This window comes from Drosophila sulfurigaster, chromosome 2L, assembly GCF_023558435.1.
Source record: "Drosophila sulfurigaster albostrigata strain 15112-1811.04 chromosome 2L, ASM2355843v2, whole genome shotgun sequence".
Classification (NCBI taxonomy): Eukaryota; Metazoa; Arthropoda; class Insecta; order Diptera; family Drosophilidae; genus Drosophila; species Drosophila sulfurigaster.
The window spans coordinates 24,022,463-24,049,416 of NC_084881.1; the positions used below are offsets into that span (position 1 = coordinate 24,022,463).

Genomic DNA, 26,954 nt, shown 5'->3' on the forward strand with positions numbered 1-26,954 from the left:
CCCAACACAAAAAGGCCAAACCGGTTGCAACTGCTGCAGCGACGTCGCGAAGTCAAAGCACTAGCTGCACTGCTCACACACATCCGACTAGCCGGAGGCGTGTGAAGAGTGCAAAGCGTGGCCAACCAACGAGGGGGTAGCTGCGTTGACGTTGCGCGACGTCGACGTCGGCAGAGCGCACGACACGACACGAACGATGACGACGACAACGACGAGCGACGAGGCGTGTGCATGTGCATGTGTGTGTGTGTGAGTGTGTGCCTGTAAGTTTGCCTGTGAATCCGAAAGATACACACAGTCAGCCGGTTTAGTCGTTCAGCAGTCGCAGCGTCGTCAGCATCGCTAGATACGCGTTCCGTATATTATTGTAGTCGTCGTTGTCGTCGTCGTCGTCGTTGTTGTTGCTGCTGTTGTGCGTTACGTTAAGCAACAACAACATCAGCACACACACACACACACCCTAACAATTGTCGGTTGTCGTCATCGGTAACTGCCGTCGCATTCGCATTCGTCGTCGTCGCTGTCGTTTTGTTTGAGAATTGAGAAACCAAAACGGTTTTTTGGGCCGTCGCCTTTTTGGATACGAGATAACCGAGGAAACTCTGCGAAAACTCCCTACCTATGGCGTTAATACATTTACCTGTTCGCGTGTGTTCCCAACTGTGACAACAACAACAACAACCAACATCACCAACCAACAACAGCAACCAACAACAAGCCACATCCAGCAGCTGCAACCACAATCTCAACCACATCGTAGGCTCAGCTTAAGTCCCCCCCGACAAAAGAGTGCGTGCAAGAAAGTAAAGTAAAGCAACAAAAAAAGCTAACAAGAAAATAAGAAATATATCTCGCTATATACCGCAACAAGATACAAAAGTATCTCAAGCTAACTAAACTGTATCTGTACAAAAAGTGCCTTAAAGCCGTAGTCGCAAACGCAATCGCATTCACATTCGACGGAGTCGCAGCGTCGGATCCAAATTGTTGGGAGAACAGAAAACGTAGCAACAACACTTTTTTGCTCAAATGCACAAAAATCATTTGCGCGATTTTTGAGTTAACGACTTTTTTGAGTTTTTGTTCCGATTAATTTCTCAATTGTGTTTTGGGTGGTTGCCGGTCTATAAGCCAAATATATGGTAATGGCAGAGATTGGTGGCCATTTGGCTCACCAGCTACCATTGCACAATCATAATCACAATCACAATCAAACTGGATTACAGCCATCGCTGGTGATGAATCATCACCTGGATTTGGATTGTCACGGCCATGATGTGATAAGTAAGTACAACAACAACAAAAATTACTACCTTCTCCCCATATACGTGTATATATGTAGTATAGAGTATGGCAGATATAATCTCAAAGTGCCCATAAATCGGTTCATGCATCACATTCTAATTGCCCCCAGAACAGCCGTCGGTATTTCCCACGTCTCTTTCTCGGTTCAAATAAAAACCAGTTTACAAATCACAGAAGCCGGCACAAATATCGCAAAATCTAAATGAGAAACTATAGTAAAGATCAAGTGGAAGATACAATATATAATACTTGTTATAATACACTTAACAAAACTTTCTAATTAAAAACAATAGACACCACTTTGTTTTGAAAGACCAAACACTTTGAAAAACATTTTCAGTAAGTCCGAAATATCTTTAAACCTTTTCTGAATATTGTGTGGTTTTTAATACTTAATCAGATCACATATTTGTTTAAGTACCACTTATATTCACTCTCACCTAACGTTCAGATGATTACGACAATTATTTTGCGATAGAAAATCTTTGTAGTTTATCGAGGCGTATCTAAAAGCTAATCCGTAATTATAGCGATCATCACTGAACAATCGAATCATTTAACTGGGGCAAACGAACTCAATTACTCACATTACGGCTAACTATTATATATAGTCATAGAGATAGAACCTCCACTCATCACATCTCGTATCATATGCGACTAATAAAGCTATTTAAACGAGTTAATGACTTATTTATTGTCATTGTCGCGGTAAAAAACAAATTAGACAGAAAACAACGAAAATTTGCAAATTAAATTGCCATTAACCTTTCGAAAAATTAACAAAAAAAAAAGAGAGATCAAAGTTAAAAAAGTTAATATAATCAGAAAATTGACAAGTAAAAGCAATTCGTTCAACTGTAAAATAAAAAAGACTCATCCATATTTTGTGGAATTGTCACATAATCAAATACAGAAAAAAAACATAAATTTGTTGACATTAAAGGCTAATAAAATGACAAAAGGCGTTAAACATTTTGATTGCTTAGTTTGTCTAACAAATAGACAACTCAGTTTAAGTTGTTTTTTTTTGTTAGTTTGTTTATAAGGTGAAACACTTGTGGCATTTAGGAAGAAATCTTAGCAATTTAAAGTTGATAATTTAGGTCAAGGCTAGCATTGTAATCGAAGTTTAAGTTCTCTTTAAAGTAATCTACATTTAAATTGTACCTCATTATTGCTTTATCAATATTAAAAATACTAAAATGGATAATAATCAAAGCTTTAATCTGAATTTCTTCGAGGTTAAAACAATTATCTTGAATGCAATTTAAAGTCAAAAGTTAATTTTGTGAATTCACAATTTATTTCCAAGCTTGAGAGAATAATTAAGATTTATATTTAAATATACTTTATTTGCGTGCACTGATTAAAATTATAAAAGATAATTGGAACGTATTAAGAAACAAATTATTGTTGATTTATGCCATCTCCCAGGAAGCCATAACTCGCATAATGCATCTTAAAGATACAAATGCATAACCATATATCAGATATATTGAATTTTAAGTACTCGACGAGAACTTAAAGCCCTCGTATCTGACAATTACACTTGAGATGCAGTCGGAAGATTATATGGCAACAAAAAGCTGCTTTAATGGTTCCTTTTTTGGAAGGTCAACCAAAAAACCCTTAGACTTATTGTTTTGTTTTTGGGCATTGTGGCGGCATTAACGTTTTAAATTATAGCTGTATTTTATTTTAAAGTAGAATATAATTTTTGTGCCAGCCGCCCAATTAATGGTTGAATGACATTTTAATGCGCCCCGTGCAATTAAAGTGCGCGAATGCAAAAAGTAAATTTATCGCATGCGATAAATGCATCAATTTTGCAACTGACAAATTTTTTTTGGCTAGCCCGGAAAAATGTTGACCATATTTTCATACCACTGAATTTCTAAATTATTTTCATGCATTTTTAAATGCTTGCCAGCCAGTCCATGAGTTAACCAAAAGTGTCATTAAAAAATGTTCATGTGTGTGTTATGAATGCGGCAAAATATATTTTATTTAAATTTTATTTGACGCTAAATTGTGACAAATGTTAGCTGCCAATTTTCTAACCAGACAAAAGACCGCAAAAACATGCAGAAAAAAAAACAAGTAAAAATGTTGTACGTTAGACGAGAATACACGACTAACGTATACTCAGTGTCATTGCTATCAAATTCTACAAACAAGGCATTAACTTTGAGGAAACAGAAAGTAGACAACATTTGGTTGATTGATTTAAAAGCTAAAAGTTTATTATTTTCCCTCAAAATCTTAATATTTTAAAGTGTAGAAGCAACTGCAGAATACAGAAAGACAGTTGCACAAAAAACTAGAGAAAGACGAAAAATCATAATCATAAACACGTTGTTCATGCAGTACATACTGAATAATAAATGAGCCAAAAACACCAGCAACGACTCTAGTGAGTGCTGTAGATACATTTGTATCTAATAGACAGTGGCTGGATGTTAGCTGAAATTGTAACTGCAACTGTCCAAAATGCAGCCGCATTGTAATTTCAATTTTAATTAGTTTGCACTGCGCACACACTAAATATTTAATGCAACTAAATTTTAATTTAAAAACTTTGCCAAAAACTAAAAGTTTGTGCACGAAACCAAAAAAGAGGTTGCCGAGAGAGGGGAATAAATTGAAACTTGCGCACAGAAAACTAACAAAACTGAAGGCAAAAACTTATTGCTCGCTCGTCTCGAGTTGTGAGTATTTCAGATTTTGTTTTTTTTTTTTCTTTAGTTGAATAATATTTGAAATGAAAACAATTTCAGTTGCCGTATTTTATTTTCATTTTCAATTTTTGTTTTTCAACTCGTCTGTTTGTCTGTCTGTCCGAGTGTTGCTTTTGTTGGTTTGTTGATTTTGTGCGCCTGTAAACATTTTAATGAGTTTTTCATGTCACAGGCCCATTGGCTTTCCCCACAGCTAACCCCTCCCCCCTCTATGGTTAGCTCGCTCGCTCGCTCGCAATATAACCGGGCACACACACATGTCGTTGCTAACTTCTCAAGTAGTCGTTAAATTAATTAAATATAGTAGAAGGAAATACACAAAAGCCGCTCGAGTTGAAGTTTTGTTTACACAAAGCGACACTTTTTTTCGTCATTTGTTATTTTTTGCTCGGCTCGAGTGGAGTTTGCCAATCTTCAAATGAAGCAGAAAATAGTAAACCGAAATTAAGTGCGTTGTGATGATATCTATGTTATATATTGGATTTATGAAAGAATACTCTTCGAAGGGGATTTATGAAGGAATGAAAGTAGAAATATAAGTTTGACTGTATTAAATAACTTTTGTTGTACTTTTACAAGTTCTAAAATGATTTTAGTCACAAAAAATATGAGTTGAAACCTTTAACTTATTTCATTTTATTCTTTTGTTTATTTTGAAAAGAATTCTAATCACACAATTCTGGATTAATAACTAAAACAAGCGTTCAAATAACGTACAAATTTTGTTGCATACTTTGTGACAAAAAACAGTTTTGTTATTCGTTATGTTATTGGCAGATTTCCCCTCGTTCTTGCCACTCTTGATCTGGTTTTGCCGGACGTCTAATAAAATCCATGGTTTTTATGCCAAACTCGTTAAAAATTGACAATTATTTGCGGTCATAAAAATCAAAACGATTTTCATTTTATAGTTTGAGGCCAATTGGCCTCAAAAATCTGCATGCATCGCGATGCTGTGTGTGAGTGTGTGTGTGTGTGTGTAAATTTGTTTACCATAATTTAATTAAAATTAATTAGATTTAAATGATTCGCAAGCTAATTTAAATTTGTGAATTGTAAAAAAAACTTTGGCAGCAGCAACAACAAACAACAAAAACGTTAACAAGTTTTGAAAGTTAATTGTGAAAAATTGACTGGGCAAATGTGCAGACAACAACAAGAAGCAAGAAGAAGCAAAAGCTAAAATAATTTTACAAATAATCGGTTAAATGACAAAAACAACATCAGCAGAGCTAAAGAGAAATGTGACTTTAAATGTTTTGGCCATAAAAGGCAAAGTTGTTTTTTTTTCGGCGAAGCTGTTGGAGAATGGCACAAAGCTTACGGATGAGATTGCGAGATAGAAACGGACAGCTAGATGGATAGATTAACTACATATATAGTAGTAGTAGGGTGGCTGGTTATATTTATAAAGTGTCTGAGCGTGTGACAGTCATAAAGCTTCGTGAAAGGCGAATGGGTAACAGATTGCCTCTCGTGGCCATAAATGTTCTACACACATCATTAATCGTACATAATTTGATTTTGTTCAAGATACGAAAAAGTCTCTAAGAGCTACTTATAAAATACTAAATGCATACAAGCTTCTTGATTACCTCTTCTTCTTTTTTTGCTGAAATTCAAGTCACACTTTAATATGAGCTGCTGTGTGTTGAAGGCTAGTGGAGCAAAAGTGAAATAAATCGATTTGCATTCAAACAACTTATAGAGATTGTTGTTTAATTTTTCATTTCAACAATTTACTGCCTTTCGAATATTAGCAATCCATAATTAAATTTCTCTGCACTTTAAATTTAGTTTTGAAATTGTGCTTTTAAGCTTAAATTTAATTTTCTGTTTGCTCATCTACTTCGTAAACTCAATTTTCACATAGATTTCAAATTGTAATTCCAACTAATTTGCTTCCTCTCTGTATGCCAATTTTAGCCCCTTCCTTTTTTATTATCATTCGATAACTCATTATCATTTTTACGTTGGCTAATCAGTAAAGCAAATGGGCAAAAATGTTTGCTGCTGTTTTGATTTTGTTGTTTAATTTTGCTCATCTGTGAACGGAAATTCCAGGCATAATTTTCTAATTTCACAAGTCAAACGGACGCTCCAAGAGCTGTTAATTAAAGACAGGCTACAGACGGAGGAGCTACGAAAACAAACAAAACAAATCTCGAGCAGCATTTACCTGAAATCAAAATCAAATTCTACTTTTGCGTATCTCCTCCAACTGTCTCACTGTCTGACTGTCTGTCAGACGCCTGTTCGAAGTCCCTTTCAACACACAGACTGAGAAATACATGCGACAAATGCATTTCAAATGTGACAACAGGCGCAGGCGCACAGCTGTCTTTCGGGGTTCTCAAATTGTGGTTCGGAATCTGGGTCCGGTATTTATTTCGTTTTTGTTTTTGTTTTAGTCCCCCGTATCAAGCGCAGCCCGCACAGGTTTCAGGCTAACACACAAGTATATATATATATTGATCTAGTGCGGGACCCAAGTGCAAAATCAGATAAGCTTCGTTCAGGGTTCTCAGTGTGTTTTTTTGGAATTTATGATTTGCGCCTAAATAACTTTATCACCCTATGCAGACAGCCTGACAGCGGGAGCAGGAACACACAGAGCAACAGTAACAGCAACATGAACAGAAACTGGAGCGGGAACGGGAACGGGAGCGGGAATGGGAATGGGAAATACACAGTGGACAGTCGACAGTCGACATAGTCAGACACAGGACAAGAATACCTAATATCGGGCCGGAAACCCGAAAAAGCAAACCCATAAAATATAGACGAAATTTTTAGCGAGTGGCGCATAAATTTTGTCATGTGGGGTGTGCCAAAGGAGACCATTTCAATGCCCTATAATCAAAAAGGGTTAACGCTGCAAATATATTTCACACATTGTTTATATTTATGTCAGTCGAACATGACAAAATTAAAATGCCAGAAAAGTTAGCTTTAAATATATGGCTGTGCGATTAATTGAAGAATTTTTGGCAGGAACTTAGGAAAGTATAACAAACTTTATTAATGCAAGAATTTTTGCATAAACTAAGAAAAGTATAACGAACTTAAATGATGAAAAAAACATTTAGAAAATAAATGCAATGAAAGTGTTGGATTAGCTTTATTTGGAATATGAGCATTAATAAGAAGAACTTTTAAAGTCAAATTAAGTAAAGTTAAATATGAAATATAAATAAAATTAATAATATTCTCATGCAAGAATTTATAGCAAGACTTTTTAGTTTGAAGAAAGAACTGCAAAATTTAATAAAATTAACAAATATTCTTATTTACACATTAAAGAGTATCTCTTAGACGAATATTGAATTGTAAAGTCCCTTGTTGTTTGAATGTTGAATTCCAAGTTGTAAAATATTTAATGCATAAGCTCGAAAGCTGCAGTTTAACTCGCTGTATCCGACAGATAGTACGCAGCTTAAAGACCAAATGGTGTTGTGGCCTAATTACAGCGCGTGTGTTCAAGTGCGAGTTCGAGTGGAGTCGCTGTCTGACCTGGGGGCCCGGGCCTGGGCCACTGGGCATATTAAAGCAGACTAAAGCGGACTATTAAAGTGCAATTAAAAGTGTGAGCTCTTAAAGTTCAGTCAAGGTGTCAGCGCTTGTCAAGCGCGCTCAGCTACTGTTTACCAACCAGGCAAAACCGAATATTAAATTTCAAAAAGAATAAAGAGACAGAGACTGAAAGAAGAAAACAAAATTAAAGAGAGCGAGCGCAGGGCAGGGCAAGACTGAGACTGAGGAACTTGCAATTTGAGCGAGTTGCACATAAATCAACTGATAAATAATGCCAAAATTGGTTTTGCCTGGCCAGGGCTTGTTGCATGCCACGCCCGTTTATCGCGTGTGCTTTTTGAATGGCCAGCAACAGAAACAGAAACAGAACCGAATGAGAACCAGAGTCACAGTCACAGTCGCAGTCGCAGTCAGAGAATCAACCACCAAAGCGAAACTCCACAGAGCCGTTGCGTTGAGTCTCTCCAGGCGCTCATTAAACGGCGCCTTTTGGCGTCGCATTTCCCGCTGGGATTTTCGGGGGGCGCATGTTAGTTTTGGGCTGCCGTTTCAACTGGGCTTGGAACACCCGCTGCCCCATATCACACCTCTCTACTTCGTGTGTGTGTTGGTGTGTGTGTGTGTTGTGAGTGCTCAGGTGCATTCGTCTGACTGTCAGTTGGCCAGCAATGGAGCTCTGCGTCACTGTGTATTGCTGGCGTGTTGCATGCAACGCGCCACAACGCTTTAATGGCGTCGTTTTTAAAGCTCTTTTGGGGGGCGCCTCGCAGCACATATATCTGTCTCTCTCTCTCACACTTGCGCTCGCGCTCGCGTTCTCTTGCCTCACTTTTTACGAGTGTCATTTTTATAACCCGCTTTTAATGACTAATTAAGCATGAGACAATAAAAACAAAACAAAAAACAGTAACTGAAACAATAACAAGAGAGCAATAACTTCCAACAGGATGCAACTACAACGCATTCTCAATGTTAGATTCTTTCAAAACGAGAGCAAATTCCGAGATTTGGTTACATCAAATAAAAATAGAGCAAAAGTCGCCGACAAGTCGCCAATGTGACGATTGAGAGACGCCACCGGCTCAATTGATGGCGTCAGCTAAAGTACTCCAAATCGAAAGAAGAACTAAATTTGTAAGCGACACTTGTATGAAGTGGCAGCAGGACTTGCCTTATATAGGCATATAGAGCAGATATATCGCATTACACATCAACTACTTTTCCGCATCGAACGAGAGAGAGAGAGAGAGACATTTAGCATGTCGCTTGTTTGTATTGAGAGCTCTTAATCTCAAGTATCGTCTGGATATTCCAGCCAGCCAGACGAGAGGCTATCAACAGGTTGACCGCCCCTCACAAGCACTCTCTCTTTCTCTCTCACACACACTCTCGTTTCCTTACTCGCTCTCTCCGACCGCTTGCTGTGATGATGTCGAACATCGGAGGGTCGCGCCGCGGGGCAACTCATTCAAAAATTAGATGACGACGTTGCGGTCTGGAGACTGGAATTGAAGAACGAGCGTAGACCGTAGACCGTAGACCGTAGACAGAGGCTGGCAGACAGTAGCCTAGTCTGGCTAATTACCGTTACCTGCAAAATATTTTGACTTGCAGCGAGGATATGTATATCGTTATATGCCTGACTGCCTACCTGCAACTACTATAAATGTGGCTCATTATGTCAAATTGAAATGTTGCCAGACATCAAACTGGCCAAACAAGTTGCACATCTCAATGTTGCCAACTTTGGTTTATGTGACACTATTATTTCGACCATGGTTTATTACTGTTTCCCCTTCCCCTTCCCCAAAACAAGACAATAATTTGTTGTCATTTCGTACACAACACAAAAAACCAGAATTAATCAAATCAAATAATTTGTGAGCGAATAACGAAACAACGTCACAATTATGAAACATAAATCAATGCAAAAACAGAATGCTAAACTCTTTAAACTGGTTTCAACAAATTTACACAAAACTTGTTGTCAACTAGTTATGGCTATTGAGAGCTTGTCGAAATATGAATTCGTTTTAATAATATTTATGATATTGCCAGCGTACAGAATTTCCGAATATTGCAGCTAGTTAATAAAAGAAATAGTTATAAATATATCAGCAGATAAATCAACATCAAAGTTGAAGTTTATTATTCATCTGTGTAGATTTAACAGAATTAATTCAATTCAAAATTCAAGATTCTCCGTTCATACTCTTAGGAATTTAAAGCAAAACTTTTAATTTCATTTAAAAATTGAAATGGAAATACTTTTTATTGGCTTTAATATTTTATTAAAATATCAGAATATATGAATATTTTTGTTGGCAGAAATTTTAAAGTTATTTTAATGCAAATGGAAATTAATAACTTACGCATCAAATTTAAAAAAAGCCCTGTGAACATAATTTGTACACATGTTTTCTTCATATGTTGAGGCTGCTAAAATTCTAGTGTTGGCATTGGTAGCTTGACCATCTGTGGTTATGCCTACTGGTAACAAAATGTAGCTCATTATGTCAAATTGAAATGTTGCCAACGAAGTGTGAAACTCGCTGAACAAGTTGCAGTTGGTAGGATATATAGGGTAAAAAGGGGATTCGTCTTTAGTTTTCAGTCTTTAGTCGTGCCGAAGAAGTTCCCCCTCAGCAACGTTTTGTCGCCTAAGTGGGCAGCAATAAGTCTTCGAAGCCAAGGCAGAAGACAACGTTGTTGTCGATGATTACGACCACACAACGCCAATGAATCATAGCATCAGGTGTGAGTGTGTGCCTAGTGCACAACGCAGCAGAAGTGAGTGCAGTGTGGAGACCTCGAGCAGGACCATAAAGCAGGCCTACTTAAAACGCCATAAAACCAGCAATTTATATACCTTCATTGACCAGTTTGCCGGCATCACAGTCAGAGTCAGAGTGAGACTCAAACTCTGACTAAAACTGAGACTGAGACTGAGACAGAGACTTGCAGTTGGACTCGAGTTGCTGCTGTTGCTGCTAGCAATCAACGCCGCAGATCCGGGGACAGTTCAGGAACAGTTCGAACATGCCGCAGCGGTGCAATGCTCCTTTGAAATTCAAATTTTATGAAGCTCATTAAATATAAATTTGTCGTTCGTTCGTTCGTTTGGCGGTGTCCAAAGATGCAGATGCCAAGAGGGAGAGAGAGAGACAGAGAGGCAACGACAACAACAACGACGATTGCAGGCAGCCACAAGGCATGTCAACAGCAACAACAACAACAACAGCAACATCAACCGAGATCTGTGGCTCTCGCTTGTATACGACACCCAAATAAAATAATATAAATTAATTAACAAAACGAAGCCGAAATGAAGTTAAAATTTGCATGAACAACGCGCAGCCTTTGGCGGCCTTCCTTTATTTTGTGAGCCTGACTCCAAATGAATATTTTGATCGGCAACTTTAGACTTTAGACCATTTCTGCTGCTTCGTTGCGTTCCGTTCCGTTGCGTTGCGTGCGCGTAATCGACCAGCTTCAACTTTATGCACATATAAATATTCACAACATATATACGTATAGTATATATATATATATATTGTAGTTACTCTCAAGCCAAGGCATATAAAAGGACCACAACGAGATGCCAGAACTGAGAATGACTATAAGATGACGGCGTTAAATGGTCAGCGCGATCTTCACCAGCCATAAAGCAGCGGCGGCCTCTTTTAATGAGGTCTTAAGTTTTTATAACGGTGCACACACACACACACACACAGACAGTCGTACTCATACGCACTGCGCAATGTGCATAGGAATGTGGCTTTAAGGCACACCTCAACTCTCAATGCGAGGGCCAAGTGAGCAAAGCAAATGCTTAAAGGCATCTCTAGAGATGAGCACTCGAACGCATGCTTAAATTTAAGTATAAGCAAAAGTTCTTAAAAGCTTAACAAAGTTGGTAAAAAAAAAATGTTGAAAGTGTGAAAGAACAAATAAGGGCTTGTAAAAAAAAGAAAAAAAATATTTAAAGTTATGCTGAGGAGTTGTTGGTGTAAAATTTAAATAATCAGGAATATCTTACTTTAAATATTATATTATATTATATTATTATTTTCAATTATCATATAAGAATGATAAAGTTATGCAGAAAATAAATAACTCTAAAATCATTCACATTAAGCTTAAAGTTCTGTCTTTATAAGATGGTTTTTTTTATACTACTAAATTTGTATAAAAAGTTCAGCATTTTAAACACATTTCGAGTAAATATGTTCTTTAAATGAACAGAATATTTTTCAAGAAATTTACTTATATTATTGTTTACTAATTGAAACCAAAACTTAATAGGAAGTACTTTAAAAAAGAGAAATATGTATAATAATATTCAAGCCTATTCTAACGAAGTTAATCTTGAACTGCAGTCAATTTAAGCTTCCTTTGCTCCACACATTTCACATCATTAATTAAATCCCATCCTGCTGTTGATTTGCTCCTCTCTAGCTGCAGCTTTTTGTAGAATTTCCAGCATTCAAGTGATATTTTGCCGACTGCTGCAAGTATGTTGCTAACGCATGTTGCACGCTGCACGTGTAGTCGATGGAAGGGGGGATTGGGGGACTGGGGATAAGTGGGGGCTCTGAACAGGACAATGCAAGAACAGCAAAAGCAACACAAAGAAACAACAACAACAATCGCAAGTGCAAAAGGTGCGCGCATGCGCAACAAAAAACAACAACAACGACAACACAACTTGAACATCCCCGAAGCCCGAAATGCAAACAAGACAAACGTAGTTGCTGTTGTTGTTGTTGTTGTTGCTGCCACAGACAGCCAAGAGTTTGCTGGAAGGAAGGAGCTGCCCGAGAGAGAAGAGAGGAGAGCTAGGCTAGAGAGGGGCGGGGAGTGGGAACGAAAGGGAGCTGCTTCGCTTGCCTGGCCATGTTTGCGCAATATTTGCGACAAATAAAGCATAAAAACTGTTAAAGTTCACACGCGTCAGGTCAAATATTTACACAAGCCGCCTGCCATCGAGAGCAAAAACAACAATTGCAAACACACCAATAGCAACAACAACAGCAACAGCAACAACAGCAAACAAACTGTAATGCAACAATGTGCCACACGCAAATCCACACAACAAAATCTTAAACTCACATAATCTTGGCCAAAAAGCAAAACTGTTTTGCTAATTAGTCGAAAAAAAATGGAAAAAGAACACGGCAAATGCCAAACGCATTTATGATAACAGCAAAGCAAAAACTGCAAAACTAGTTGAATATGTAAATTCGTTTATATTTAGTTTTATTTCTTTTTTGTGGGGCGTCTGAGCTGTCAGCATTTGCAACATGTTGCATGCGGCCTTAAAAGGTTAAACTGCATTTTGATTTCCAATTTGGATATCGAATTTGTATTTGAATTTCAATTTGTTGTTTAGCTTTAATTGCTTTTCTTTATACACCGCGCAACATTCGCTGTGATGTGACGCGCGACTTTTTCGAGGCAAGTTTTCGACGTTCAACTTGAAGTTGAAGTTGAAGTCGAGTTGACGTTAATTTGACACTTTTTGACTCTTTACTGACGCTGAGCCGTCAGTCTACAAAAATTGGATTCGAATTGAATCGATGGCTTTCTCTCTGTGAACCTTTCTTGTAGCTTGTGTTTTATTGTTGACTGTCTTTTTTTGTTGTTGTTGTTAGGGATTCCGATCGTTGGTTTATTTCAAGGCGCCTTTTTTTTTGGCCATGGGCGACACTTGTGTTAAAACACCATAAATAAATGTCGCGCGCTTATCAAACAGAGACACACACACATACACACACACTCACAGAGTACACACCCAGTGGGATCCTTGCGTCGGCGGTTGGGCCAAGACAAATGCGTTGTCAACGCAACCTGCCTAATAACCCATCATGATCATCACTTAGCCCGCGTGTCCAAGATTCTCTCTCGCTCTCTACTTTGTTGCCGTACAATCGAGCCGGTTGTACAAGAAGCTCAGAGGAGCTCAGGCTCCGACACTATCGCGTCTTGTCATCTGTCTGCGCGCCAAGCAACACGCAACACGGCAACAGCCACAGCAACAACAACAGCAACAACAGCAACAACAGCAACAACAACAACAACGGCAACAATCTGTGGCAGCATTCTGAGCCGCAGTCGAGAAGAACTCGGTCGGTTGCAGTTGCCTCGTCTCGACTCGTCGGCATTTTGTTTCACACACACACACTCACAAAAAGGTCATTTCCGTTGCTGCTGCTGCTGCTTGCAACACCACTCAAATATCTCCCAGTGTATGTGTGTGTGTGTGTGTGTGTGTGTGTGTCTTTTGGCTGGCATAAATTGTGTTGCAGGCCCATGTCCATTTTGAGTCCAGGCACTCTTTGATGTCGCGGCATTGGCAGCTTCTGCCGCGCTGCTGCTTGCTGCATGTCTCGTATTCAAATTTGGCTTCAATAAAACGACAGCCAACAACTACAGCAACAACAGCAACCACAACAACAACAACGATCGGCCAATACGAAAATCAAACACTTCAAAGTGTCTACAGCCGGCGGCTTCTTTTGGTTTCTTCTCCGCTGCTTTTTTCATCTCCACTCTCTGTTTTTTTTTTTTTGGTTTTTTGTTTTATTATTTCTTTAGTTTTATTTTTTTTTTGATTTTGGAATCGATTGAATTGATCGAGCCGATTGATTCGAATTCGAAGCCAACTGTTCAGTTCTGTTATATTTATATTGACTGCGCTTGGGATTACACACATTCATTGGAGAGTTTGAACGCCACGCGCGTGACACGAACAAATCTGTCTATCAATCAAATTGGTATACAAATAAAGCTTAAAGTTAACTAAAAAGAGCAGAAAAGAGTCTCAATATTCGGCACACGAATAGCTATGCTCAAATTGTTGCAAAAATAGCTCAAGAGTTATGCGAAATTTAATATCTTAATAGCTAGAGGTTGAGGTTCAAATTGTGTCTAGCCCAAAAGAACAACAATAAGAAATAACATTTTGGATAATAACAATAAAAGAAAACAACAAAAAAGATATTTAAAATTTCAATAAATTCTGAGTTTCTCAAATTGCTTCCTTATTAGGCTTTAAATTTTAGCTTACATTCGCATCTCTGGCTTGTAATATCCCAATTAACAAACAAAACAATAACAAAAATTAAGAATCTTCTAATCATAAGAAATCATTTATTTTTTAATTGTCAATCCAATCACTTATTATTAAACCGTCGCTGTCATCTCTAGTTTCTAGATTCCAATATCAAACAAAATAAATCCTAATCTCATCACTTATATTTTCATTTTGAGATAAGTTTCAATAGAATAAAATCTCGAATTTTAAAAAAATTTTTAAAAAATTCTGAACATTTTTAAATGATTTCAAAATGAAGCTCACGTTGTCATCTCTAGTTTTACAATTTACTCTTTCGCTTCATCTGTTTCACGGCCTGTATTTGTTTTGTTATTGCTGTGTGTTCCCCCAACCGAAATGCTCTTTGGTGTTTTGTGTAATTAATTAGGCAAATTTATATGTACAAACATACATACATATTTATGTTGTATGTAGTATGTAGGTACAATGTATATTTATGGAGCGGTCTGTTGTTTTTGATGTGGCCCATAGCAAAATGAAGATTACGTTGTCATTGTCAAAGCAACTGCACTTAATTAAGCCAACTTAAGACACACAATCAGCACGATTGGGGACTGCAGAAACCCCAAAATTGCAATACACAGAAAGAGAGTGAAAGATAAGAGAGAGAGAGAGAGAGAGAGAGAGAGAGCGGGAGTGGAGGAGGCTTGGACACAGACAGATATAGAGGGACCACATAATTGATAGGATCCAGCAAGCAGAGACAGACAAACAAATCAAAAACCACAAAGCTTCCTTCCACACAAAAACCCAATGACCAGCTGGACAGACAGAGAGACAGATGAACACCGAAAGGGAAGTAACCCAAACCCAGCCCACGCAAGCACAGCAAAACAATGACCAACGAATGTTGCCTAATCAGTGGAGAACGTCCAAAAGGACCGAGCTGAATGGATGGACAGAGAGAGATAGAGGAAGAGAGAGAGAGACGGAAAGGGAGGAGGATGAAGGCTGCGTTCGCTTCGTACTATCTACAAAATTGATGAGTCTGTCAAAATGTGAATTCGAGAAATCGAAATCAGCGGTCGATTCCGTGCATTCGGCACGTGTTCCCAAGCGCTGCTTGCTTGTCATCATTAATTTTTTAAGCGTTTCGCTTTGCAGGCCAACTCAAAACGAAAAAAAAAAAACAAAAACAGGTAAACCATCAAGGAGAGGAAAAAATCGGTTCGTTTTATTCCTGGAAAAATGACAAATTTTCGTAGAAGTCACGCGGCAGCAATCACGAGAAATTTTGATAGTTTTGCCGTCGAATATATAGTGTGGGGGCGACTTGTTGTGTAGCTTGTATCTTCGGTGTCGCTCGTCGCATTTTTATGAGCATGTGAAATTCCTAGTTTTCGGCGGCGGCACTTGCTTTTCAACTGTCAGTGGCTGCGCTTTGTATTTCATTCAACAAATGCGCCATAAATCAAAAGGTAGCTGCTGCAGACTCCACACAAGTTACACACACATACACACAGACCCCAATCAGGCAGAAGACCCGAAGCAGACTTAAACAGTAGTTGCTTTTGAAATCGCGCGCATATCCGCAGAGCTTCCATAATTTTTTCATACCTCAACTGGGTGCTGCGTACTGAGTGCGCTGGTCTCTCCTCGTTTTCGTTTTCGCTCTCGCTCTGGCATTTGTATCTTATCGATGCTTTGCATTTTGCATGTTGCTGTTGTCGACAACAACAACATGGCTGCAAAAGCGATACTGCCAACAGAAAGCACAAGGAGCAAAGACTGAGCACAGCCATTGCCATTGCTGAAGACAACAAAAAAAAACTGGTTAGCTCTGCTTGCATTTACTCTTCGTTTTTTTGCGAGTTTCGATTTGGACCTTTTGAAAGATTGCCGACTGTGATAAGCCAGCTGCCGGTTAGCTGCACATCTCATACCATTTTGGCCACATTTTCGATGGGCGTTCATTATTTTGCCATGATATGTTTATTGCGAAATCCGTCAAGCTAGACACAGCACAGCTTATAACTATCCATCAAGCAAGCAAACACTTTCCTTTTTCCTCTCCAACTTCTTACACGAACGAAACGCGTGTAATTAGATAAAAACGCTTAAACGCGCCAGATACACGTTATCAAATCTATGTGCTGTTAGTTAGCAGCCAATCTTGAGATACTTTTAGCTTCATGTTGTCTATGTATTTACAACGACAAATTGCTACCTTAAGTAGAAATATCTTCTGGCTTTTTTTATCCAATTAAAAATTGGCAATAAGGAAAAAAAGGTTCAAGTATGGTACAACCATTAAACAATTTAATAACAAACCAAGCATAAAAATTCAACTTAAAGCCAAGATCACAGCGAGAGCAAACAGCAATGACATTGGACAAAAAACAAACACAACGTGTTGTCAGTTGTTGCTGTTGTCAGTTGTTTAATTGAAAAATTTATAGCCAAAAAATGGCAAAGACATGGAAAAATGACACGCAGCTTGCAAATGCTGCAAAATGTTGCAAAATGCTGTGCTGAAGCATTGCTCGTTAAAAGTGAAAAAGCCGCAACAGCCGCATGTGCCACACCTCATACACCCTCGCTTTGCCTCCTCCTCTGTCTCTTTCCCATTTTTGGATCTACACTCTCAGACGCACACACATACGCGTTGCCGCAGTGGCAAGGAAAAATTCATAGACGACAAACACGGAACGAAAATTGCATTTTTGCCGCCACCATCTGTCCATCCGTCCGTCTGTCTGTCTGTCCCAAAGTGTGCCGCAAAAAGCGCCGAAAAACGAAAAATCGCGCAAACCACGACGCGCCAAATGCCAAAGCCATCCCCCGCAGTAGCAACAACCCCCAAACAGTTTTTCGGGGGTCGGTTTTGGGACACACAACATGCAAAAGATACGCCGCAAAAGCGGAAAGACCCCCGAAAAACTCCCCAGCAAAAAAAAGATACAAACACAGCGGCAACGTTGGAGTTGCGCTTAAATTCCCATTACGACTCGTAATGGCTGCGGTGTGTGTGTGTATGGGTGTGGGTATTGGGGGTGTTGGAGAGGGGAGCAAAAGAAAAATGAAAACGCAGTGCGCAGGATCATTAAGGCAGACAAACACCAACACACACACATACAAGCGCACGCAGGCAACAAAACAATGAATGCGAAATGTTAGTCAGCAAAAGATACGCAGCCTGGAAATTTATACAAAAGAAGCTGTCCAAAAGCAACAACAACAACAACAACAATCAGAACAGTAAACAGTTCAAGCAATAACAACAACGAGGAAGAAGAAAAATGGTGGCCACGCACACACAACAATAACAAGAACAGAATCAGCAACAACAACACATGACTGACTATATAGGGTAGCTTTATAGGCAATGCGAAATGCGAGCGAAAGCGAGATCGCACTCATTTTGGCGCCTGAGTGTGAGCGCAACAGCAATGTGAACAGAAAAAAGCGCACATGCCACGCAAAAAGGCAAAGGCAAAGGCTGAGGCTGGAGAGCTTCAAGTATGAAGCTTTGAGCTTGAGGGCTGCTAACGAAGGCCGACTGCTATGGGAGTGTGAGACATGACAGAAGAGAGCGGAGGAGTGAGAGAGCGAAGAGCGAACGCAGTGTACATGGAAGTAAATGCTGGCGTCTGAAGTGCTTGGAAGCATGAAAGCAACAAATACACACAAGCAAAACGAGAAACACAGGCGAAAAAAAACTCGCCAAAAACGAAAAAAGAAAGAAGACAAAAACAACTATAACAACAACAACAGCGGAGGCAAAGAAAAAGGAACAACAACGAACAGCAGCAACTTGTCTGCTCCGCCTTTATAAATAATTCATGTGCAGAGGCTGCGAGTGCGAAAGATACGCAAGATACACACACACTATTACATTTATATGTATGTGCGTATACAGCAGCCGCTGGCTGATATACAAATACAACAAACTGCGATACGCAGCCACGTTTAAAGATACAAAGAGGAAACAGCCACAAAGCTTCGTGTGTGTTTCTCTCACTCCTCGTCTGTGTTTGTAAGTGTGCTGATGGGGCGGGGACGAGGGGCCTCAACGAAACATTTAAAACGTGCTAAACGCGCGTCAAAGTTTTTCTTAATTTTTCAACAGGCTAAAACTTTTTCCTGTTGCAAAAGTTCTTTTTACGTTTTTTTTTTTCTTGTTTCGTTTGCCCTGCCATGGATTACAGCCCCACACACAGACACACTCACATACATTCATACAGAGTACTACAAGGTGGAGGCTGTAAAGAGAAGGTAACGAGGAGGAAGCGAGAGGGCGCGAACTGGCTCTCGTACATAATGTGGCAATGATTGCATTGATTTTTTCTGCTATTCGCGAGAGAGGACAAGAGATTTGGAGACGGGGACGACGCTCGAAAACTTTTACCCCAAGTTGCAACTTAAATACTTGAAAACTGTGCGCGTCGCTTGGCAGATTTATGAATTTTTCAAATGTTTTTCGACAAAAGTTTTTGTTGTTCTTGGATCGACCCCCCTGCTGCCGTGGATTATTTGGTTTCAGTTTTGTTAATTAGCGCCATCTTTGTTTTCGTACTTACTTGTTTATATTTGCTTACAGTTATTTTCGGAGGCCGCATAATTGGCAAAGAAGAAAGAAAGTGCAGCGCCAGCTAAAATACACTTTAAGCGTTATGCAGACGCTTTGCATTTGCCGTCGGCAATAAAGCACATTATCACAATTCACAACACAAATCACTATATATTTAAACACATTATTTATAAAAGAAATTGGTTATTTTGCTACGTTTGCCGCGCGCGATCGCATTTTTTCACCTAACAGTGCGTGGAGCTGTCAACTTAACAGTGGTGTTAGAAAAAGCTTTACAGCTGATGTTTAAATGTAAAGCGAGTGCCATAGTAGCGAGCTTAACAACTGCAGTCATAGCAATGAGCTTATCAACGGTATTCAAGCAGCTGTAATTAAAATTTCAAATCTAAATGCATTTCTAACGGATATTTCCATTTTTATCATTGCAGAAAAACAACGTTTATCACATTGCGTGGGCTGTGGTGGGCAAATACACGATCAGTATATATTGCGAGTCGCACCCGATCTGGAATGGCATGCGGCGTGCTTAAAGTGCCAGGAATGCAGGCAATTTCTGGACGAAAGCTGTACGTGTTTTGTGCGCGATGGCAAAACCTATTGCAAGCGTGATTATGTTAGGTAAGTCCACAAGAAAATCAATTAAAAATTAAATTAAAATTGCCGCAAATACACTTCTCGACATTCCTAAGCATGTTGTAATCGGAATAATTAGTTGACACTGACAATTTCAAATACCCTGCTACACGCTCCATTGAGCTGCTGATCATGCGCTTGGCCTTTTTCAACACAAAACGCTTGTTGGCCATGTTAATTAGATGGAGCATGCCAACGGTTATTGTGCCAACCAGTTGTTGGGGGAGGCTGAGATTCTTGGCAACAGCTGTCGCTCTCACGGGTTTCATCATTTTTGCGCTAAACTGTGTCTATGACGCGCGCAATGAGGTTTGAATAGTCAGTTGACTCTATTGAAGTGGATATGCCAAGTCTAGCCAAACTACTTGTATTTTGTGGTATTTGCCAGGCAAATCTTTGAATAATTGATTAGCACGTGCATGGCTATAAATTAACACTTTACTTGCACAAATGATTGATGTTCGCAGCGCTGCGGCTGCTGCCGTCGTTCTTGCTGCTGCTGTTGATATTTTATTTTTATTTATTTTTGTATTTGTATTTGTATTGGTTTTTTTTATGTTATTCAATAGCCATAAACAAGAGGCGGTCAGCACTTGAACTTATTCAAGGCTATTTACAATACAATACATTCACATTGCCAGCTAATCATGAGACTAAAATTCACTCTCTATATACATATTTGTATTTATTGCAGGTTATTTGGTACAAAATGTGATAAATGCGGTAACTCCTTTAGCAAAAATGATTTTGTGATGCGAGCCAAAACGAAAATCTTTCACATCGAGTGTTTTCGTTGTTCAGCGTGTGCCCGACAATTGCTGCCAGGTAAATACTTCATCTCATCGCAATTTTTCCCTCTTTCCTTGGATAAACAATAATATTGATATTGGTTTCCCCTTTTTTTAGGTGATGAGTTCGCGTTACGCGACGCGGGCGCATTGTATTGCAAGGAGGATCACGATGTGCTGGAGAAATCATCGCAGAGTAGTCTAACATCATCATCGGTGGAGAGCAACAACAACATTAGCAGTAGTAACAACAATAATACAAATCTTAGCAATAATAACCATTCCAGCGAATTGGGTTCAATGTCAGGTGAGTGACATCAACATCTACTTTAAGCCAAGCTCACCTTACGACTACCAAATAACATGGCATACAAGGCCTATATTCATCTCTCATTTAATTGACTCAAGTGCCTTTTAAGTTGTCACTTGAGTTCGAGTTCGACTTCGACTTCGACTTCTCGTCTTGACATCGACTTGAAGAGCGTTTTATTATCCCATTGTTTATACTCTCAACTTTCGAGAATCTTGTAGGTTACCTTTAAGGGAGGATTTCTTAGGGATGTTTAGGTGATAAAGATTAAGAAACTCTTTACTTGACTTAAATGGAGTCTAACAATTTATTTGAACCTGAAACTTGATTATAGAAAATACTTGGAATTTCTTCAGAAAAGAATGAAAGAAATAATCACATTTTATTCATATTTATAGTTACAAATTAGCTATTTCTAAAGGATTGTTTAGCAAGGTTTCAAGATTTGCTTTAACATAACATAAATTTTCAATATTATTATTATTATTTCTTTTCTATCTTTCTTATAAATTCTATTCACTGAAAGTTATTCCGCTTTAGTTGAATCTTTTTTCTTCTCCTCAAAGTTGCAAGGACCTTCGCCAAAAAGTTCTTGCAACTTTATCAAAATACTATCCATAAACATTCAGTATTTTCAATCACCAGCAATAAGTTGCACCTGTCAAAAAACGCAGTCAACGCTGCTTGGCTAGTTTCCAAGACATAAAACTATTGCCAATTAGCGTTAATTGCGAAAAACGACGACGACGACGACGACGGTTAACAGTGCTCATTGTTGTGGCCTAGTTATTCGCATAGATTGCAATTGCATCCTAATTAGGCTAAATAGCTTTTCACTCAATGAGATAGTGAGATAAGGAGAGAGAGAGAGAGCATGAGAGAGTGGGTCGGCAGGTACAAAGGGTTGCGGTCGTGTTTTATTCTTAGAAAAACAGCGTTACATCCTTGTAAGCGATACGAGAGTCAATAGAAATCGGCAAACGTCAAACGTCAAACAATGTACGACAATTGTCAAACCATATCGTCAACATAATCTCATTGTTTAACCTGAAGAAGACGCAAGAGTGGAGAGGAGACGCTGCAGTCGTCGAACAAGCCAACAGACCTTATCAACATGCGGCGGTGTTGTCAAAGTCAATGAAGCTCGTGTGCGGGCTCCAAGCGAACACACCGATAGAGAACAACAAGTGTGTGTGTGGGGGGAGGTAGTGAGAAAGAGCGAGTGAGAGGGAGACTCTAGGTGCCTAATAGTTTGACGGCGAATTCGCAAAAAGGTGTCAGGGGAAGGGGCAGGGGCAGGGGCAAACAATATACTCGGCATTGCACTGAAGCATTCAAGCGGGCAAACATTGACAACTTCTTGGGAATTTTTCGTTTTCGTGCTTAGGAGTGAATCAAGTTTTGGGTTCTCTCCTCCGTCTCCGCCTCCGACTACGATCGGAGCGGATCTTCGATCTCTTGCAGCGCCTGATCAATCAGCTTCTTTCCGCCCGTGACTGCCATTCATAGGTTTTGCTTGCTGCCTGCCCACTTGTTGTTGTGCCTCTGTTTGCTCTCTACTCGAATGCGGCACGCAGCGATGCCTGCGTCAACCTCAACCTCAAGTGTGTTTGCCAAACTGCGGGCCTTTGAAGTCAAGTTCCCTCTGTGGAATCTCCATTCGCAGTTTCCCAACTAATTCTCTTGGTTGCTTCTTGACTTGAGAAGTTTCCTAAGTCATATTACAACTTCCTTTTCGCTTTTGAAATTCCTTTTAAAAATATGAACTAATATTAGTTCTTTCCTTTCCTTTGCCTTTATTAGTTCCTTGAGAAGTTATCGATCAGATAATTTCCCTAATTTACTAGTCAGTATTTCTCCTTCTAATTCTCTTCAAAATACTACCTTGATATTCTCCAAGCTCGCTGAGAAATTTCATAATCTTTGGAGATTAGATTCTCTTGTTTGTTTCCCAAGCGTGAAAATTTCTTACATATAGTTTTTTTTTATTATTTATTTATAACGAAATAATAAGCTAGTTATACATTCAATTATCCTTTGAAGGCTTTATTTTATTGATTTCGTCAGCACAATTTTCATACTTTGTACTTCTTTCTCTACTGGAAAAATAGGAAAAACAATGTTTACGTCAAGTTCGTGGCCTCTTTGATCTTTGCAAGCGCATCTCTTTAATTTGTATAAAAGTTTTTGGCAATTTGGCATGACTGACACAGCGACAGACACAACTGTTTACAATATGTTTTTGTCAATATTTTGGAAGGCGGCTGCACCTTCAAACGAAACACCGCACCTACGATGAAAGATATCGCGATCGAGATCGATCTGCTTATATATTTGTTGGTGACTGGCGCTGCTTTTCATTCATCGATGTGATCAAAAAAATTAGATAACGATAACAACTTGTCGCGAGTGTTGTGAAACACGACTTAATTACGAGCCCCAAAAAAAAAAACTAAAGACAAAAAACAAAAACAAGAACTTGAAGACTGGAATCACGCATGAATTTTACCCGTGCCGCCGTCGAACATTCCAATTACCGCCTCAGGGAGGCTGACAAAAGAAGGGGGAATCTATTTTTGGGGTGACATTGGAATTTTCAACTCATTGAGCGAAAATTTATCATTGCAACTTCAAAGCGTGTGCGAAAATAGCAAAAATGATTGCGAATCCATTGGCAACAATGCTTTAACTCTCAATTCTCTCTCTCTTGCAGATTCTGGCAGTGAATCGGGCTCACATAAAAGTATTAGGGAAAAGCGTCCCTCGGGTCCATCGGATGGCAAACCGACGCGAGTGCGCACCGTGCTCAATGAAAAGCAGCTGCATACACTGAGGTAAGTTTCTACTCTCCTCTGTTAAATAATGAAAAACTTAACAAGAATATATATGTATATTATAGAACCTGCTACAATGCTAATCCGCGACCTGATGCGCTCATGAAGGAGCAGCTGGTTGAGATGACAGGACTTTCGCCGCGTGTCATCCGCGTGTGGTTCCAGAACAAGCGCTGCAAGGACAAAAAGAAGACCATTCAAATGAAACTGCAAATGCAACAGGAGAAGGTATGCATAATTTATTAGACTGCATTAATAGTAGATATTAATATTTTTGTATATTTTTATATACTTCAGGAGGGTCGCAAGCTCGGCTATGGCGCCATGCAGGGCATCCCCATGATTGCCAGCTCGCCGGTGCGACATGATTCGCCTCTCAATCTGCAGGGTTTGGACGTGCAGACATATCAACCGCCATGGAAAGCCTTAAGCGATTTTGCCCTGCACGCCGATCTCGATAGCAATGGGGCCATCAATACGCATACGCCCGCATTTCAGCAACTGGTCAATCAGGTAAGAACAACAACTTCAAACACTTTTTGATAAGAAAGGGGGAATTCTAAGAGAACTTAATTATTTTATGAACGAGAGAGTCGATGGCCTTAGCAGCTAGCATTCCCTTCTTTTAGTTAATATATTTTTTGGTATAATAATTAACATGTAAATAAATAAATAATATAAACGAGAAATATCCTAGGTAAAGGCAATAACTACTTCAATATTAAACACAATAGGTATTTGAAGAGAACTTTGATTATTTTGTAATAAACAAAATACGTTTTAATATTCAACTATCCCAAAATGTGTTAAAACATTTGTGTAAGTGATTTAATATAAATACATTTATAATAATTGGAAATGTGCTAACATTCTCATTACCTCATTACGAACACAAAATTAACACTTGAAACGTTTTGAAAGCGAACACTGGCGCCATCTAGCGCTCATTGCTCAACAGCTGTTGCATTTTACACTCCAATCATTGATGAAAAGCTTCCTACAAAATGCAACAAATGTGGGAAGATAGATATGATCATAAATGTACATATATGTATATGTTAGGCTTATATAACAAGTATGTACTATTTAACATCATCATGGGAACTTTTTTTTAAATAACAAACTTATAGCGATTTAATTAAAAAGTTGTGTTGCTTGTTATCTTTGCATTACAGATGCATGGCTATGATTTGAATGGAATGCCGGTGCTGCCGCCGCATCCGCCGCAGGGACCACACCCACCACCGCCGGGTCAGCAAATGAATGGGCCGCCCGGGGGCAGCAGCATGGACTCGGGCATAACGTCGCACCATCATCCGGATAGCACAGACTCGTACGTGACCTACCTGGAGAGCGATGACAGTATGCAAGGCAGTCCATAGGCATAACATGTCTATGTCACGAAAACAAAACAGATCGAATCTAATCTCAGCTTCTTTTGTTGCTCCAGAATCCAAGCTGGCGCTGACGCCATCGTCCTCGTCATCGGCATCGGCAGCCACATCGATCTCATCGCCGCCATCATCAACAGCTGCTGCCGGTGGTGGTCTTGGCGGTGGTCTAGTGGGCGTGGGCGTGGGCATGGGCGTTGGAGTGGGCGTGGGTCTAGGTGTGGGAGGTAATGGCGGTGTTGGTGGTGGTGGCAATCAGTCGGCAACGGAGCAACTCATGCAAATGCTGCAAAAAGTAACCGGCTCGCCAGCCTCAGTGCTCTGAGCGCAAGCGAAACTTTGTCAGCTGACAGCAACAGCAGCAGCGACAGCGATACAGCTGCAGTTACAGTTACAGTTACAGATAGAGATACAAATGCAGATGCGGATGCAGATACATTTGTAGTTGCAGCTGCTGTAAAACAGCTTGCGGGCTTTTGTGCAATGTTGGCGCAATTTTACTCGTCTCGTTACGTTTTTAATTTTTTATTATGTTGTTGATTCGGTGCCAAAAATAGTCTGTAGGCCATTGGCTGGCTTTAAACTGGGTTCTCCTCCTCCTCCTACTTCTGCCCCTCCCTCTCCACCCGCCCTACACACAGCCCCACGGCGCCCTGCTCGGCAGCAGAAACGGAGACAGTTGCAAGTTTCATTTTTTTGCTGTTTCTTTGTTATGTAATATACACAATTTTTGTTGTTCATTTTTCGAATTAAATTAATTACACAAAACCAGAAGTAAAAACAACAAAAAAAAAATACAAAATGCTCATACACTTGAAAAGTTTTAACAATAATTTCGCATTAAAAAAAAAAAAAAAGAAAACAACAAAAAAGCTCGTCAAGTAGGGAATTTCATTAAACACACAAAAATTGTACATAACTTTTATATATATAGAAACAAAAACAAATCATATACATATATTTTCATTAAAAATGCAAACAAAAAAACCTAAATGAAAGCAACAAAAAAAAAAAGAAACACAAAATTCATATGCATACATAAAAAATGGAAATGAAAAAACGAGAAAATTGACTATAAAAACAAAATAAAAGAAAACGCAAAAAACCAGAACCTCGTGTGTATTATATGGTATATATATCCCTTTATATATATACGACAAAAGTAAACTATAAAACCGCACTTGGCAAAGAGTTGTAAATCGAATTAATACAAAACAAAAAAAGAAACTACGTTAAGTTCATTAAATTGTATTGTATTGCATTGCGAATGAAAAAGAAAAAAGAAAACATGGAAACTTATATAAGTGAGAAACTGTAACTAAATCTAGACTTATTTGTTAGTTTTTTAATATATATACAAATATATATGTGTATATATATATTTCCATTAACACAAACAAAAAAAAAAAAAATAGTAAATAAAACGAATGCAAACTGTAAGGCAGCGAACGTACCAAGGATGTTTATAAATTGTTTCGTGAAACAACTAATGTATTTTCAATAATATTTAACTAATATTAATAATAAACAGTGCATAAGTAATTTTAGTAACTATAGAAAATGTTTAAATGAAATTACAAACGAAAATAAATAACAAAAATCATCACACTCTGACGTTGTTTTTCTTATACACAATTTGAATCTGAAATTTTACGCGCGCAGCACATTATCCTTACACTTACCAGTGCTGCCATTTAGAAACCCTGCGTAAGCGCAGCCACCTTAAGTTGGTTCGCATTTGCATCAACAGCCTACTTCACGTGAGTCAAAAAT

The 26,954-nt window shown here is 38.9% G+C and overlaps 1 protein-coding gene across 2 annotated transcripts; it reads left to right on the top strand.

Annotated features, from left to right (window-relative positions):
• The first annotated feature begins 306 nt into the window (after nucleotides 1-306).
• On the top strand, nucleotides 307-26,408 carry LOC133835313 (insulin gene enhancer protein isl-1). Of its 2 annotated transcripts, none has more exons than XM_062265318.1 (9): nucleotides 307-1,284; nucleotides 19,654-19,843; nucleotides 20,553-20,683; nucleotides 20,765-20,953; nucleotides 23,670-23,790; nucleotides 23,856-24,018; nucleotides 24,088-24,303; nucleotides 24,966-25,152; nucleotides 25,241-26,408. In XM_062265318.1, the coding sequence occupies exons 1-9, from the start codon at nucleotides 1,140-1,142 to the stop codon at nucleotides 25,504-25,506; spliced, it is 1,608 nt and encodes a 535-aa protein (XP_062121302.1). In that variant the 5' UTR covers nucleotides 307-1,139; the 3' UTR covers nucleotides 25,507-26,408. The 2 variants fall into 2 exon arrangements, with proteins under 2 accessions (XP_062121302.1, XP_062121303.1); XM_062265319.1 differs by lacking the exon at nucleotides 307-1,284 and adding an exon at nucleotides 19,430-19,578.
• Nucleotides 26,409-26,954: the final 546 nt, after the last annotated feature.